The sequence below is a fragment of the Epinephelus lanceolatus genome, chromosome 23 (genome assembly GCF_041903045.1).
Source record: "Epinephelus lanceolatus isolate andai-2023 chromosome 23, ASM4190304v1, whole genome shotgun sequence".
Lineage (NCBI taxonomy): Eukaryota > Metazoa > Chordata > Actinopteri > Perciformes > Serranidae > Epinephelus > Epinephelus lanceolatus.
This window is the reverse complement of record NC_135756.1, coordinates 15,448,453-15,465,133: the sequence shown is the minus strand read 5'-3', so window position 1 is coordinate 15,465,133 and position 16,681 is coordinate 15,448,453. Positions and strand designations below refer to the sequence as shown.

The following is a 16,681-nucleotide window of genomic DNA, read 5'->3' as shown; positions in this document are numbered from 1 at the left end:
TTTTTTATTATATTTTTTTCGTAGAAACTATTTTATATTTTATTTTATATTTTTATATTTAATTGAGTTTTATATGTTAATGTAAAATTTAAGGCAGTGTTTTGTCAATGGAGGAACTGTCCATGGTGCTGAATGTGAACAGTGTTAAAGGTGTTAACTTAAGGCTGCAGTAAAAACGATCATGTGATGTTTAAAACACAAAATAAGTCTCACCTTGTTCTTTGTATCTGTGGTCGTGACGTCTCGTGTTCACCAACAGGAGGTCACATCCACCAGCTTTTTTATTATTATTATTATTACTTACCCCCTCCATCACTGCATCACAACCAATGAGATACCTCAAAGCAAACCGAAATGTCAACGGGATGACGTTGTTGCTGGCGTAGGGCTGCAGTTTGATGGCTCCTACTAAATGAATGCAGTGGGGAATGGACGAGCAAGACACTCTGCTGGTCAGACAGTGCGCACTGCTGACCTCCGTACACACCATCACTCCACCAGCAGGATTTCTTATCACATCTTTACTTGCACAGGACTTCTGTTCGGGGTTTTCTTTGCAGGGATACGTGTTGGGTGACCCCTTTAAGTGTATTCTTTATTGTAGGACACCAGTGGTAAGTGATTTTGTGACTTTAAACCATTGATTTGTGGTCCAAAATGTACTTGTGCGCAGCGTTAGACAGTCCAAAAACATATTTTTAATTAGGAAATGTGGATATAATAGTGTGGAGGAGACTATTAATTTAGATTCCAGTGTAAAATTACACGTTAAGTTGCTGTGGGAGCAGTTTTTAGACTTATATCACCTTATTTCTCACTTGCGTTTAGATAAATAAATTAAAATATGTGGTAAAGATGGACACTGACATGTTATGGTGGTAAAAAATGGCATGCATTAAAACATTTTCCTTCCCCCTGTCCCAGAGGACACAGCATGCTGTCGTCCCTGAAGACCCTGCTGCTGCTCTCGGTCCTGTGCACACCGACCTCCAGCCTGTGCCTCCGCCTCTACCACACGCGCACCGACCTCCTGTGCGACGACCAGATGGAAGTCGGGGTCCGGAGCGACGAGGACGCGCCAGGATACTCCCCTGTGGACGGCTGGGGGTCCCTCCTGCAGTCCTCGGAGTATCTCACCTCCTCCTCGTCCTCCTCCTCCTCTTCTGCCGAGTCCAGCCGGGAAAAAAGGACTTCAAGTCCCGCAAACTACCGCTTCATGAGCCGGACGAAGCTCAGAGGGCAGATGCTCCGCAACAGCAGCAAAGGGGACCGGAGGAGCAGGCTGACTCTGTCCCTGGACGTCCCGACCAACATCATGAACGTCCTCTTTGATGTCGCCAAGGCTAAAAACCTGCGCGCAAAGGCGGCGGAGAACGCGCGCCTGCTGGCTCAGATCGGACGGAGAAAGTAAACACGTTGGACACTTAGGTGGAACAGCCATGACCGGTGTTGGCCTCCTCATTACTCTGATGTAATGAATTACTTTTAAGTCACTTTTAAAGTAATGGTGTTGATTTGTTTCTGCAGGGGAAGGTGGTTCTTTCCATTCACATCACAGGTTGATTTCTATAACTGGGTTGCTCTCATGTGAAAAATCCTCTTATTTAATTCATTATTTACTTATTTATTTATGTGCTCCAATCAAAAATACTAAGGGGGCAGCCATTTAGGGAAATAAATGACATGAATTAATGAAACTTTGTGACTAAAACTTGCTAATAAATGCAGCAAAGTGTCAAAATTACAAAGATATTTACTCCTAAATTGACTTAAGTTGTATTTATGCTCCAGTTTAAGCCTTTGTGGTGAGAATAATCCATGTGTTTCTGATCCACATCATCATTTTGTAGCAACAGTGTCACTAAATTAAATCAAGAAGGTCAAGAGCAACAAGGACAGAGTTAGTTTACTTATAGATTATTGGTCATTTCAGGCAAGAAAATGTGACAATGTGCTTTGGAAACAGATAACGTTGTCTCACAGACTCCTTTTAAATCTGAAAAGATGATTTTCGACTTTTAATTTCACACTTGCAGCAAAGCAAGACTGCTTTCACTGAAGACGAGATTTTCTTTGTCAGTAAAATGAATGTTTAATGTGGTCAGTTTGCTCCCTGAGTCATCAAATTTTAACTCTCGGACTAAACAAGAATAACAAAGCAGTTGCGATCATCACTTTGTGCAAAAGACCAATGAGATGTTTTGTAACTCTGTTGCGTAATCATAACACCAGATCTGATATTGTGTGTTTTTTCTCCTCTGCTGTTTTATTCATTTAAGAGGTTTTCTGTTCTGAGGTTCACATGGGAGCCTGTAATGATTCCAAGTGTGAGACATGGGCCGTGGCAACAACACAACACTGAGCACTGACTCTGACCTGCTGTACAAACCAACTGCACCAACACCATGAAATACAGTAAAATGCAAGTGCATGAGAATGTATGTGTTCATCAGATGTCTGTTATTTTTATACTCAAAATAAAGGATTATTTTTCCTCAAATAAAGCAGATGTAAATAACTACATTTGGCTTTTTTTAACATGCAGCATTCTGAACGATGGGTTTCAGGGGCATGATTACCGAGGGCCCCAGTTGGAGGGGAGTCCTTGATTAGCGCAGAAACAAATTAAAAAATGACAGAATAAATCAATTGAAAGACTGAACTTTGTTTTAAAAAATAGTGGGAGCTCCCTGAGGCCCCTCTCCCCCCTGAAAGGCGCAAAATGGTTTAGTCCACCCTGCACTAAATGCACCTACAGCCAAATGATGGCTGTATCCAAATGTCCACCCTCTGGACTTAAAGGCTGAGCCGCCTGGACTGCAGTACGTACTGTGACATGTTCACTGTCATCATGTCAAGCTGACAAGGGCAGAGACTGTAAGACGGGCCCCAAGTCTAAAATTGATTGACTGATTGAAGTCTATTCCACTCGCTGCCGTAGGAACATTCGAGCAGCAAGTACAATCATGTACACGGTGATCATATTCCTCCCCCAAGTTCATCAATAGCATCTGCTCATCTGTCCCTGCAGGTAACAAGATATAACACATATGTGCTTTTTAGTGAGTGGACAAATTAATATTCATACATATCTATACTCTGAGCCCTGCGATAGTCTGGCGACCTGTCCAGGGTGTACCCCACCTCTCGCCCAGTGTCAGCTGGGATAGGCTCCAGCCCCCCACCCCCGCGACCCTCAAGAGGATAAGCAGTTAGAAAATGGATGGATGGATCTATACTCTGACTAATAGGGTATGCTGCAATAACAAAAATGCATTTTGATCACCACTATAGCCTATACTTCTACATATTTCTTTATGTGGTTTAATATTATTTTGGCCTACCTGATTCGAGTATTTTTTTAATTCACTAGTTGTTTTAGAACAGTCGTAATACGGTTGTTTTTTTTTCTGGTCAGCAATTGAAAAAAACACATCATATCCGTATTGCCGTAAACTGTGGGTAATTAAATCTCTGGAAGCCTGCAGCAAGTCTGCTTGAGTCCCCTTGTGGACTGGATGAATTGAGGATGTAGACTATCTCGAGCACTCACAGACTTCCTGGGAACATGCCCGCAAAGTCTGGGAGTCTGCAAGTGGGGTGAAGTCCGGACATCTGGATTCAACCAATGACGGCTTATGTTGCTCGAGCACCAATGTACACATCTTTCTCCAAGAAATGGGAAACTGGGCTTCCAAAAAAGAAAGAAGGAAAGGAAAGGGAAAGAAAACAAACTGACTTTATAAAAAACTTTCAAAAGGTATGTTAAAGAGAGAGGGATCAAGAGAGGAAGGGTGGGGGCCCACGGAGACTTCTTAGGCAGAGGGCCCAGAATTTGGAGCTACGCCCCTGATGGTATCCATACAATATTCCTACAAATTATTACTCCTTTAGACAGGGGGTTGGTGTGGCTCAGAGGTAGAGCGGGTCGTTGACCAATCAGAAGGTTGGCAAGTATCCAAGATACTGAACCCCAAATTTCTCCCATGGCTGTGTTAATGGTTACTGAGTAGCAGGTGGCACGTTGTATGGTAGCCTCGGCCACTAGTGTATAAATGTGTGTGTGAATGGGTGAATGCGACATAGTGTAAAAGCACTTTGAATGGTCAGAAGACTAGAAAGGCGCTATACACACGCAGTCCATTTACCGTTCACTTTAGGATAAGACTAGAACCTGACTGATACATCAGCATGTCCATTTTCATTGGCCAATTAAAGCTTATCATATATCAGCACAGTGTTATGTAGAACAGAGCGGGGTGTCTTGTCTGACTTTTTACTTTCACTTAAATTTCTCAGTGTCAGCACATCACAGTCACTTATTATCATATTAAATTCAAGAATAAATGATTGTGTACAAATAGTCTTTAATATGGAGTTATAAAGTGCAGAATGTGCATCTGTTGACCCATCATAGGGTCAGTTGTCACACAATGCAGGGTACAGTGTCACATTATATATTCCAACAATTAAGAACATGTATAAAAGTATACATCCATGTCTGCTGATGTCATCTCCTGACAGTATCAGATGAGAGCTCTGTAACTGTAGTACTTCTTACAGATTACAGTCTCACAGTCTTTAACATTGTGTCCAGTGTTAAGCTGCCATTGGCAGTCTTTTGTTTTATAATTTCAAACCAATTCTGTTTGCACATTTCTATGAAAGATATTTTATCATTACATTTATTTTTCTAATTATGCACCCTCTTGTGTATTTTGACCATTTTTTGGCTGTGTGTATACATAGACAACTTACTCCAGAGTGACATGTACTATTACCAGCTCAACTACAAGCTAGCTTCAGTACAGGACTTTGTATTAAAATACATATTTTCCCTCCTCTATTCTGTGCATTGATAATATAATTGAATATACTTACTTGTGAAAGTTTTATTGCATAAATAGTGCAGTTTAGGTTTTTTTTTTAACTTTTGTGGGTGAAAAATATGAAAATTGTTCTCACTTCAGATTATAATGACATATACTGAATATCAAGAGCCACATTTCCCCACAGCAGTGAGTCACACATGCCACTATTTGATTTTTTTAGGTTGCGCCCTCTGGCGTTGGAGAAATAACCAGTATGAAAATGTACTTGTGTGATAAGATGCTCAGCTCTCCCCTATTTAAGATATAAAAAAAATGTAGCTTATCATAAGAGTTTGAAATCTTAACTATCAACATCAAAATCAGCCTGGCTTTATAATATTACTAGTTGAATGCTGTTTAATTTTGTCAGTGGATGAGAAGTTTGTTTACACCAAACTAAACATTTAACCAGCTCTGGGGTTTGTAGCTAGTGTTATTTAGTTCACCTGTGTAAGACAAGACTTAAGACACAGAGCAGTGTCGACATCTTGTGGCCATTTGATCTCAAGACACACCAAGTGTAGGTGTACGTCCCACAGGTCACTGCTTAGTGAACAAATATCATCAAGCAAGCAAGCCTTCATCTTTCGTGTAGTATCTGGACTATTGTTTTTAGTCATTTTGATGATATGACCCATTGCTCCAATGTTTGTCCACTTTCAGTGCTTTTTTTTGTTCTCCCATTATCTCCCCATGTCCATGCTGCCCTCAGCTCCACAGGGTTGTGTTACCGAGCAGGCAAAGTAGGCAACTGCTCCAGGGCCCCGAACAGCCAGGGGTCGAAAGGTTGTCTTGCAATGCTAAAGCAAAATATAAACTGAAATTAAATACTGCTTTAGGAGAACTCCTGCATTTTACTCCTCTTATTCTACACTGCATATTCCTAAATAAATTTATGTTGGATCACATTTCCACAAATTAAATGACACTAAGCCAACAGCTGACAGGGACGTACTGCAGTATAGCAGTATAGTGGCTTGCTTCTGGATCTCAAAAAAAAAAAAATAGATACAGTAGCTAGGCCTATATAATAAAGCTGCCATGCGTTGTCTGCTATGTGCTCTGTACCTGGTCGGTAATTAAATGCGACAGGGCACACAAAGCACAGTGAGTGGACAGTAAGAGGGAAAGTAAAACTTTAGTTCTAAGTTCTAAGTCCTGAAAAATTATTTCCAAATAAATTCAAGGTTTGTATGGGTTTTTTTTTTAGTGTATTTAAGTTGGGATATTGGGCACCAAAAAAACACTCAATTTAACGGCCTATTTTCGCTTATTTTTTATAATAGCATTAAGTAATGTTTTCATAATTATAAGAAATTCTAATACTGAAAATGTGTATAAATAAATCTAGCATAATAGAAACTGGAGGTAGCAGCGCCCCCTTCCCGCCATGACGCAGAGCTGCTCTGACGTACCTTCCGTTGACGTAGACGTTTCAACCGGAAGTGAGTTTTCATTTTGGCTACGTGGAAGTAGCTTTGCTTATGACCGAGGCTGAGAGCATCTCGTACTCTCGTCCGACAGCTTTATACCGACATAATGATTAAAAAGTTTGACAAGAAGGACGAGGAGTCCGGTAAGACTGCAGAGTTATTATTTTAAAAGTGACAGCGTTTGAAATATGAAAATTACGTCTGGGCTGACAGACGTTTTGAAGATAACGTTAGCCTGTTACGGTTAGCCGGCTAGCTTACTGTACAGGGTGAATTGACCTGTCCGTTAATCATGGGCTGAAAAGTTAATTATATTTAGCATGTCCTGAAGGTTAACTATAAACCGATTTGCAGTGGCATTAAAAAATGTTGCCACTATTTTTTTATGCTACAGTAACAGCAGCCCTGAGTGAGCCCCAGTTTAGCATTAGCATTGCGAGCTCGGCAGTGTCAGCTGGGTGAAGTTAGCTTTGCTCCTCAATAGACGTGTCCTCTCTGAACATTAGCTCACAATATAGCTGGATGAAACATGCTGCAATGATGCTTCGATTTACGATCTGTCTGCAAGTGTTTATTTGTTTTTAAGTTCTCTATCCATTTCTGTTTACTGCATGTAGTGTAGCATAAGCTGGCGACAACTCTGCGTCCTTCCCTTATGCTAGCTTTGAATGAAGTTTAGTGAATTAATACAACAAGGTTTAACTGCACAGATGTCTGACTGCACTGTTCTGACATTTAGGAAGTGGGTCCAACCCTTTCCAGCATCTGGAGAAGAGTGCCGTGTTGCAGGAGGTAAAGTCTGCACCTCATATTGGTTACAACATATTCTGCTCTTGTGTAAAGCCAAATTTATCAGCTAAAGAAACAACAACTTGGCCACTGAAATTAAACGAGGAGTTCCTTGTTGTTCACAGGCTCGCATCTTCAATGAGACCCCCATCAACCCAAGAAGATGCCTCCACATCCTCACCAAGATTATCTACCTCCTCAACCAGGTAAAAAGTTGTTTGACAGAAAAGTAAAGTAGCTTTTTATTGTTGCATATTAGGTTGGTGTCTGTCCGCCCACCCTAACATCTTAAGTCTCACTAATCCCCATGTTCTTGTTTTTAAAGGGAGAGCACTTTGGGACCACAGAGGCTACGGAGGCCTTCTTTGCGATGACCAGGCTCTTTCAGTCCAATGATGTAAGATCATTCATTAGTTAATGGGTTAGATACTTAGACATGTGCTTACATTCAGTTTTAACTCAAGACACACAGCATCAGTCTGTAGTGTTCATATATAAATAAAGTAAATTTATCATATTTCTTTTTCTCTCAGCAAACCCTGAGGAGGATGTGCTACCTGACCATCAAAGAGATGGCCAACATCTCTGAGGATGTCATCATTGTCACTAGCAGGTTTGTACCATGACCTTTGAGGATCACTGCTGGAGGAAGTGACTTTTCTTGGTTGAATGAAAGAACTTCTGAAAACCTCTGTCCAGAGTTTGTTTACATCTGTTGTTTTAACACAACTCTTATCATCCAGTAACACCAGGATACATAAAGTGACAGATGTAGATATACAAATATTTGTCTTCTTTTAAAATGTTGTCATGAAATCCGGTAAATAGACACGGTCTGTTTGCCTATTCAAATTTTAACAGAGGAGAACAGCTCTTTGTAAATGTGCAATGTGTTCCAATTTCTTTAAAGTCACTGTAATTATTACTTGTGTGATATTTTACAGCCTGACCAAAGACATGACAGGGAAGGAGGATGTATACCGTGGACCTGCTATCAGAGCCCTCTGCAGGATTACAGATGTGAGTGCTACTTCATTTTATTTTCCTCCTTGTCTTCAGTCTCCTCATCTCTTTATTCACCCTGTCATCTTCTGCAAGAAAGAAAACATCCTGTTCATATTATTTCATTCTTATAATTAAGAAACTGAAGCACTGTTTGTTGAATTTTCTTTGTCTCCTCCACAGACCACCATGCTGCAGGCCATTGAGAGATACATGAAGCAGGCTATTGTTGACAAGGTGCCCAGTGTGTCCAGCTCAGCCCTGGTCTCCTCTCTGGTAAAAAAAAACCCCCAACATATTTTACATATCAATCCTGAAAGAATTTTATGAATTTGGTCTGATTTCAGATTAAATTCTCACAATAGTTCATGCTTCTGCTGGTGGGTAATAAAGTCCTATCTTTTTTTGTGTGTGTTTAGCATATGGTGAAGATGAGCTATGATGTGGTGAAGCGCTGGGTGAATGAAGCTCAGGAGGCTGCTTCCAGTGACAACATCATGGTCCAGGTGGGTAGCACAGACATACATAAAGACTTGGGAATGCATGGTATTGTGAATCATGTATTGTGTGTGTATAGGAAAAATTATATTAAACTGATTTGTTTAAAAGTTGTTGATGGAGTTCAGTTTTAAAAGCTGCTGTTTGTGTGTGTCCCATCTTCCAGTACCATGCCCTGGGCCTGTTGTATCACCTCAGGAAGAACGACCGTCTTGCTGTCACCAAGATGCTCAACAAGTTCACCAAGTCTGGTCTCAAGTCTCCCTTTGCCTACTGCATGCTCATCAGGATCGCCAGCAAACTGCTGGACGAGACAGAAGGAGGGTGAGTTGATGTGCAGCAATCTGATGCTTTAGTAGAGAAACACAAGGACATCTGGGTACTTTCATAGCGGCATCTCTGAGTCAGAATAGATATGTGGTAGGGCTGTTTGATTATAGCAAAAATCACAGTCACGATTATTTAGGTCAATATTAAGATCATGGTTATTTAACACGATTACTCATTGACTCAGGATGCATCATGCAGTTACAGACGCGTTGATCTTGCAGTTAAGTTATTCTGTATGCTGCAAATGTTGCTTGAGTTTTAACCTCTTAAGACTTCTTTTCCTTCTCCATGTACTTTGGACGTAGGTGAAGTTGTACCCAAAACCCCCATCCTGCTTCTATAGGCCACCTGTTGTTGGCAGAAGAGCTAATATAATATATTTGAATATATTTCTTGCTTTCTCCCTGATGGTCTGAATAAATTGCTAGGTATGTCACTAGTCGCTTTTTAGAAACAAGGGTCTGAAAAGTTGCTAAATCTAGCGAGAAAGCTGCCAAGTTGGACAAAATGACAACATCAGTGTGAAATGGAATGTGGCACAATAATCTTTATCCGAAGTATCTCGTTTCATAATCGCTGGAAGCCACAACTGTGATTGAAAATAAAATCTGATTAATCTCCCAGCCCTAATACATGGCTCAAAGTGCAGAATCGATGTTTTGTCAGGTTGTTTACAGTGGTGTGTTCTGTCTATGTTTTCAGTCACGACAGCCCCCTGTTCGACTTCATCGAGAGCTGCCTGAGGAACAAGAACGAGATGGTGGTGTATGAGGCTGCTTCTGCCATTGTCCACATGCCCAACTGTACCGCCCGGGAGCTGGCCCCTGCTGTGTCTGGTCAGTCATTTACTCACACCTCATTCATGTCAGTTTTAATTTGTATCTGTTTTGTCAACTGAAAAAAAAAATGTGTTGTTGAGTCTCATTGTAAGTGTATTTGTCTTCCTGCAGTGCTGCAACTCTTCTGCAGCTCTCCCAAAGCAGCACTGAGATACGCTGCAGTTAGGACCCTCAACAAGGTACAACTTCTCTCCCTGTTCCTCCTCATCATGGCTTGTTTAATTGTGTTTAAGCATAGATCACTTTGATTAGCCAAACGTTTGTCATATTGCTGAGCTCTTCAGAAATTGTGTATGTATAAATGCAACATAAACTATTTATCTGTCTTGACAACACACTGTTTATACTTAAATGTTGGATTAAAACAGAGTGTAACACTAAGAACTGCACTGTCATTTCCTTTGTGTCCACCAGGTGGCCATGAAGCATCCATCAGCTGTGACTGCCTGCAACTTGGACCTGGAGAACCTGATCACTGACTCGAACCGCAGCATCGCCACACTGGCTATCACCACTCTGCTCAAGACCGGCAGTGAGAGCAGCGTGGACCGACTCATGAAACAGATCTCCTCGTTCGTCTCCGAGATCTCAGACGAGTTCAAGGTCAGAAACTTTGTGATTGTTTAGTTTTTATTCTTTATTTTGTAACACAGCAAAATTAAATCCATACGTTCAGGTGTTATAATGAGCAGGGAGGTCATATTTAATCAACATATAGGACTTAAAAAAATCCTCTGAACTGTTATCTGTAATTTAGTAGTGTGAGAGTGTTTCATTGTGTAGTGTGTTTTTTTTGTCACCCAGGATTTCAGCTCATCCAAAAGATTAATTTCTAATATGAGATTCACTGCTTTTAAATCCTGTCATTTGTGTTCTGTTATTTTGTTGACCTAAATCTGTTGCTGATGCTTGTTTACTGCAGGTGGTGGTGGTGCAGGCCATCAGCGCTCTGTGCCAGAAGTATCCCAGGAAGCACAGCGTCATGATGAACTTCTTGTCCAACATGCTCAGAGATGATGTAAGTTGATTATAAGCAGACAACAGACCTTCTTCACACTTTGGACGTTCCTTTACATAGGAGCTTCCTTATCAGTGATATCCAGAAAACTTGCTGTTAAGTGTTGTAGACTGTCGGTCAACATGTCTCCTCTTCCTGCAGGGTGGTTTCGAGTACAAGCGGGCCATCGTAGACTGCATCATCAGCATCATCGAGGAGAACCCAGAGAGCAAAGAGACAGGCTTGGCCCACCTGTGCGAGTTCATCGAGGACTGCGAGCACACGGTGCTAGCCACAAAGATCCTGCACCTGCTGGGCAAAGAGGGCCCACGCACCCCCCAGCCCTCCAAGTACATCCGCTTCATCTTCAACCGAGTGGTGCTGGAGAGCGAGGCTGTTCGCGCAGGTGAGACGGAGCGGGACATTGTGTGAATCTCAAACAGAAAATTTTTATTAATGTCACTTATGTCGTCTCAAACTTAAACGACTCCACAGGCTGACCTATAACATCTACATTTCTATGTCAGCGCTACCTACGTGACATCCAGTTTATTGATTAATGTTCAAGCTGTTTATAGCATTGTATGACAAACTGAAACCTTTGTGTCCTCTTCCACCCTCAGCTGCAGTCAGCGCTTTGGCCAAGTTTGGAGCTCAGAATGATGACCTGCTGCCGAGTGTCCTGGTTCTCATGCAGAGGTATTTATTAACGTTATTTATTCATTTTTTTCTTGTGTAAAAGAATTTCATTTTGTTGTCAGAAATACAAAGTAAACATCAATTGAGTTATTGGTGATAGACTTCTTTAATGTAGTATAGACTTTATACCTGACATGGGCAAAATACGACCCACTGGCCAGATCTGGCCGAGTGAAAGGTTCCATGTCGTCAAGAAGGCCATTGTAGGCACTGAGAAATATTGTGCTTAAAATCTGATAAAAACAATTAATAATAATAATTTTGCTTACCGTTAAACCATTCATCTGGAATGGTTCAGTGTTGTGTTCACTGGCAATGATAGTGAACTGTGTCTTTAATAATATACTCTGTTTATTTAGTCGATGCTCTACATCCATGTGGTTTACATTGTTCTTCTACTGTTGCTGCTACCATCATTGCAACCTGTATCCTGTATGCGTAGCATTTAGTAAGGCGTCCTGACAACCAAAATAGTTAGCTTACAATTCCATCACATGGCAATCCAAAATGGCGACCAACAGTAGAATTGCATAACTGTATTAGCAATTTATTAGCTCAAAGACATCTACATGCATTGCCGGGGTGCCATATACATTACACTTCTATAACAGTATTAGGAGTTTTAAGATTTTTGTTTCTACTGGTGGTCACAGTCCAACACTGACATCTTGTGGTTAAAAAGTATAATGCTAAACATCACAGCCAGCGCAGTCGACTCCATCAGTACATCAACCGTGAGAGATCTTTTGTGTGTAGCAACAATATTGTACAACAGAGAATGGGAAAGATTTATGTTAGAAATCAAAAGTTTGACATTGAATGTATTATATTTATAAAGACATGGACTCCAAAGTATTTTTGATCTCAAGTCTCCGGTAAAGCTGTTTGTTCAAACTGCAAGAAGCAAATCGCTTTGTATAAAGATTACGGTTTGAACTGTCACTTTGTGTCAAAACTTTAATAACATGTCACCCAGTGAGTAGTCTCGCTCACCAGACCTCTCAAGAAAAGAAAGGTCTGGCTGGGCCGACTCTCACTTTAAGATTGGAGAAAAAAACGCCCCGGCTGCTTGTATTTCTTTCAACCAATCACAGTCGTTCTGGGCGGTGCCACAGCAATGGTGCGCTTGCAAAAATATTGCCGGGGGGGAAACAGGTTTTGGTGTAACACGCCCACAAAAATATCGCTACAGGACGCGAACCATGGCAGAAAAATGGCTACATCCCCGCGAGACCAAATACCACAAAAGTTAGTAAAGGACGTGTTGAAAACGGTTGAAAACTGCTACACAGCCGGAGGTGGTAGGGCGGGACTTCAGCGGGTGGCTCGTTCCGCCCAGTGAGAGGCTGATCTCTGCAGCGAACTTCAGCCCACTCAGACTACCCAGTGAGAGGACGAGTAAATCTGAAGAATTGCTAATACGCACTCTAATCACATTTCTTTCTGACCCGCAGTCACCTGATAAACTTCTCGTGGTTCCCCATGGAAGATAGTCGCCCACACCTGCCTGTACTATACAGTTTTGTTTGTGACAGTTTTGTTTTAACTCTGGTGTCTGCTCTCACAGGTGCATGATGGACAGTGATGATGAAGTGCGAGACAGAGCTACTTTCTACATGAACGTGCTGCAGCAGAAGCAGAAGGCTCTGAATGCTGCCTACATCTTTAACGGTAAGGACACACAAACACACTCAGGATACACTGTTAGGGATTTTGATGAGTGAATGTAGCTCATGGTGGCTGCTGGTCGAAATATATTCAAGTGCGCCTCACTCTTAGCAAACAAAAATGTTAACGTCTTCTCTTCTCTGTGTTGCTCTCAGGTCTGTCTGTCTCCATCCCGGGTCTGGAGAAGTCTCTCCACCAGTACACTCTGGAGCCTTCGGAGAAACCGTTCGACATGAAGAGCGTCCCCCTGGCCACCACTCCTATCACAGAACAGAAGACTGGTATAAACACACAGCTATTTACTAACCTTTTGTACTCAGCTGAGAAACGATCACAGTCGGAATCGGATAGTGTCAGAGCGTCTGTTAATGTTCCGTCATTTCTTCCTCACAGAAATCGCCCCTGTGGCCACCAGCAAACTGCCAGAGAAGTTGGCCCCGTCACGCCAGGACATTTATCAGGGTAAGATTACATGTCGGTCACTGGATTACAGAACATCACAGTGTGTCTGTTTCCTGTCTTTTTTTTAATCTGTCTCTGCTTTTCGTCTGCTTCACAGAACAACTGGCGGCCATCCCAGAGTTCCAGGGTCTTGGCCCACTCTTCAAGTCCTCCGAGCCGGTGCAGCTGACGGAGGCTGAGACAGAATATGTGGTGCGCTGCGTCAAACACACTTTCGCCAGGCACATGGTGTTCCAGTTTGACTGCACAAACACTCTGAACGACCAGCTCCTGCAGAAGGTACCAGCTTGGTTCATGATCATTTTAGTCATATGTTTTCTCTTGTTCTTTATTTAGACTATTGAGGTTCAGGTTTTCAGACATGGCGGTAGTAGGGAACAGTTGTTAATATGAATGTGTTGCTCTGTATGTCAGGTCTTAGTGCAGATGGAGCCATCAGAATCGTACGAGGTGATACACTACGTTCCGGCCCCCAGCCTCCCCTACAGTCAGCCTGGTTCCTGCTACACTCTGGTCCGCCTGCCCGATGACGACCCCACTGCTGGTATGAACACCGGGACATTTCTCTAAAAAAACAATATGATCAAAACAGGTTATTCGTAGTCATTCAGCAGCCAAAAGTGCAAACACAACTCCATGTACAACGTCCAACATTGACTGTGTATAAGATTTACGATGTGTCCCATGTGTCCACAGTGTCTTGTACGTTCAGTTGTACTATGAAGTACCTGGTCAGAGACTGCGACCCCAACACCGGAGAGCCTGACGATGACGGTTATGATGATGAATATGTGGTATGTAAGCACAGCACATTCACAAAATATTAAAACAAAGAGAATGAACTTTTTTTGATGTATTTTCGTCACAGACTGTATAAAAAAGTGGATGTAGCTTCCAGGTCTCAAAAGTGAAGCCAGTGTTGAAGTGCCTTAAACCTGCAGTCTCTCTAAAGGACAGCAGGGGGCGACTCTACTGGTTGCAAAATGACATCTGATTGTATAAAAGTTTATTAGAAAATGACCCTACCTCTCACTTGATTTGTTATCTCAGTAAACATTTTCCTAATGAGGTCATGGTCTCAATTGCTAGTTTCAAGTCTTCTTTAATACAGCACAATGATCATTTTGTAAATTGCAGTCCCATTTAGAGTAAAATAGACAATAAAGCAGGGAATGCTTTAGGGTGTGACCACCATGTCACTGACAAGTTGCTACCACGGCAGTGTCCTCGTTTCTCGGTCAGATCCACCCTCTTGTCTCCATATAATCTGGCTGATCTTTTCCTCTATCACCAACTCCTCATCCTTCTATTTTTCTTGTGTCTCTTGTCCTCATGTGCACTGCTCCTCTGTAGCTGGAGGATCTGGAGGTGACGGTTGCAGATCACATCCAGAAGGTTTTGAAACCGAACTTTGGCGCAGCGTGGGAGGAAGTGGGAGATGAATTCGAGAAGGAGGAGACTTTTGCCCTGGCGTCTGTGCGGACTCTCGACGGTAAGTATAAAATTAAGGCTGAAATCATTAATGCACTTATTCAAAATTCAGAGGTTTGGGTACAGAAGTTTAGATCTTCAAGTAGATGCAATTTTTTTGTGAGCTGAACAGAATTTTCAGCATTCATTAAAAGGGCTGGGTAGTGGTACTTAATACCTTTTTAAAGTAATGATTAAAATAATTCAGTACCAAGTAGTATGGAAACATCTCCAGGACTGTCCTTGAAGCTTTTGCAGTAAGTGACACCCAGTATGTTGTGTGACTCATCTGTGTGTTTTCTTGTACAGAGGCGGTGGGTAACATCATCAGCTTCCTGGGAATGCAGCCATGTGAGCGCTCTGACAAAGTTCCCGAAAACAAGAATTCACATGTCCTCTTCCTCGCTGGTGGGTGTTGGATGTCAGGATGGTTTTGATCACTGTTAGGGTCTCTTTTTTTCTCGTACAAAATGTTCTCTTAAAAATATAATCACTTTAGATGTAGCCTGTAGGCAAGATAAAGTTATCTGTAGTGTGACAATGAGATACTTTTGGACACCAGATGCCATAAATACAAACAGCAGATTTAATTTAGATTAACAGACACACTATGCTATGACTTTTTTTTTTACGACATACTATGTCTTTTTATGACATACTATTCTGTCTTTTTTACGACATACTATTCTACGTCTTTTTTACGACATACTATTCTTTTTTTACGAGATACTATTCTATGACTTTTTTGCGACATGCTATACTGTCTTTTTTTACGACATATTATTCTATGTCTTTTATTCTATGTCTTTTTTACGACATACTATTCTATGTCTTTTTTATGACATACTATATACTATGACTATGACTGTATGAATAACTACAGGCATAAAGAAATGCGAATTAATAAACAAAAGAATAAATGTTGAAATAAATCTGAAAGTTAATACATAAATAAATAATTAGAATGTGCTATTTTGACAGGACACACGTTCCATAAATATCTTAAATTTGTTTCTACATTTTTGTACAACTACATTTATTTATTTCTGTATTTCTGCATCTGTATGATAATAAGGTTGGAGGTCCTAATCTCAGCATTTATTTTTTTATTTATCCACTCATTTACATATTTATGTCAGCAGTTTTGTATTGTATTTATTTCTGTATTTATTAATATATTTCCGTATACAAATGTTTTGATCCTCCATACTTCCTCTTCCCTCTCAGGTGTGTTTCGTGGAGGTCATGACGTGCTGGTTCGTGCTCGCCTGGCACTGGCTGACGGCGTCACCATGCAGGTGACGGTTCGCAGCGGTGAAGAGACGGTCGTCGACGTCATCCTGGCCTCCGTGGGCTAAAGCCCTGGCGGCACAGCTTCGTGCCAACGCAAATACAGACCTCTGCACGACAAACTGTCCAAACATGACTTCTTTTCCATCGCTCTAAAAATTAATGTATAATGATATCGTGTTTATCGTGCTGACATCATCAACCTGAAGATAGCGTAAATGTTTGTTACTTCTTCACTTGTTCTTTTTACTGTCCACTGGTCCTTATGTTTTCTTTGCAGCAGCAATATTCTGTTAATTCTTCAATAAATTCTGTCAAAGTACATTGTTTCAT

The 16,681-nt window shown here is 41.4% G+C and overlaps 2 protein-coding genes across 2 annotated transcripts; both read left to right on the top strand.

The window, feature by feature from the left end:
• The first annotated feature begins 159 nt into the window (after positions 1-159).
• ucn3l (urocortin 3, like) lies at positions 160-2,523 on the top strand. The gene is made up of 2 exons (XM_033615148.2): positions 160-614; positions 925-2,523. The coding sequence occupies exon 2, from the start codon at positions 935-937 to the stop codon at positions 1,409-1,411; it is 477 nt and encodes a 158-aa protein (XP_033471039.1). The 5' UTR covers positions 160-614; positions 925-934; the 3' UTR covers positions 1,412-2,523.
• A 3,768-nt stretch (positions 2,524-6,291) lies between these two features.
• Positions 6,292-16,670, top strand: copg2 (COPI coat complex subunit gamma 2). The gene is made up of 24 exons (XM_033614984.2): positions 6,292-6,447; positions 7,044-7,096; positions 7,219-7,299; positions 7,419-7,490; positions 7,627-7,706; positions 8,038-8,113; positions 8,279-8,371; positions 8,515-8,601; positions 8,760-8,917; positions 9,626-9,759; positions 9,874-9,941; positions 10,177-10,365; positions 10,685-10,780; positions 10,922-11,165; positions 11,383-11,458; positions 13,026-13,129; positions 13,282-13,407; positions 13,520-13,588; positions 13,686-13,867; positions 14,003-14,132; positions 14,285-14,382; positions 14,942-15,080; positions 15,368-15,466; positions 16,286-16,670. Exons 1-24 carry the CDS (start codon positions 6,411-6,413, stop codon positions 16,414-16,416), a joined length of 2,622 nt encoding a protein of 873 aa, XP_033470875.1. The 5' UTR covers positions 6,292-6,410; the 3' UTR covers positions 16,417-16,670.
• Positions 16,671-16,681: the final 11 nt, after the last annotated feature.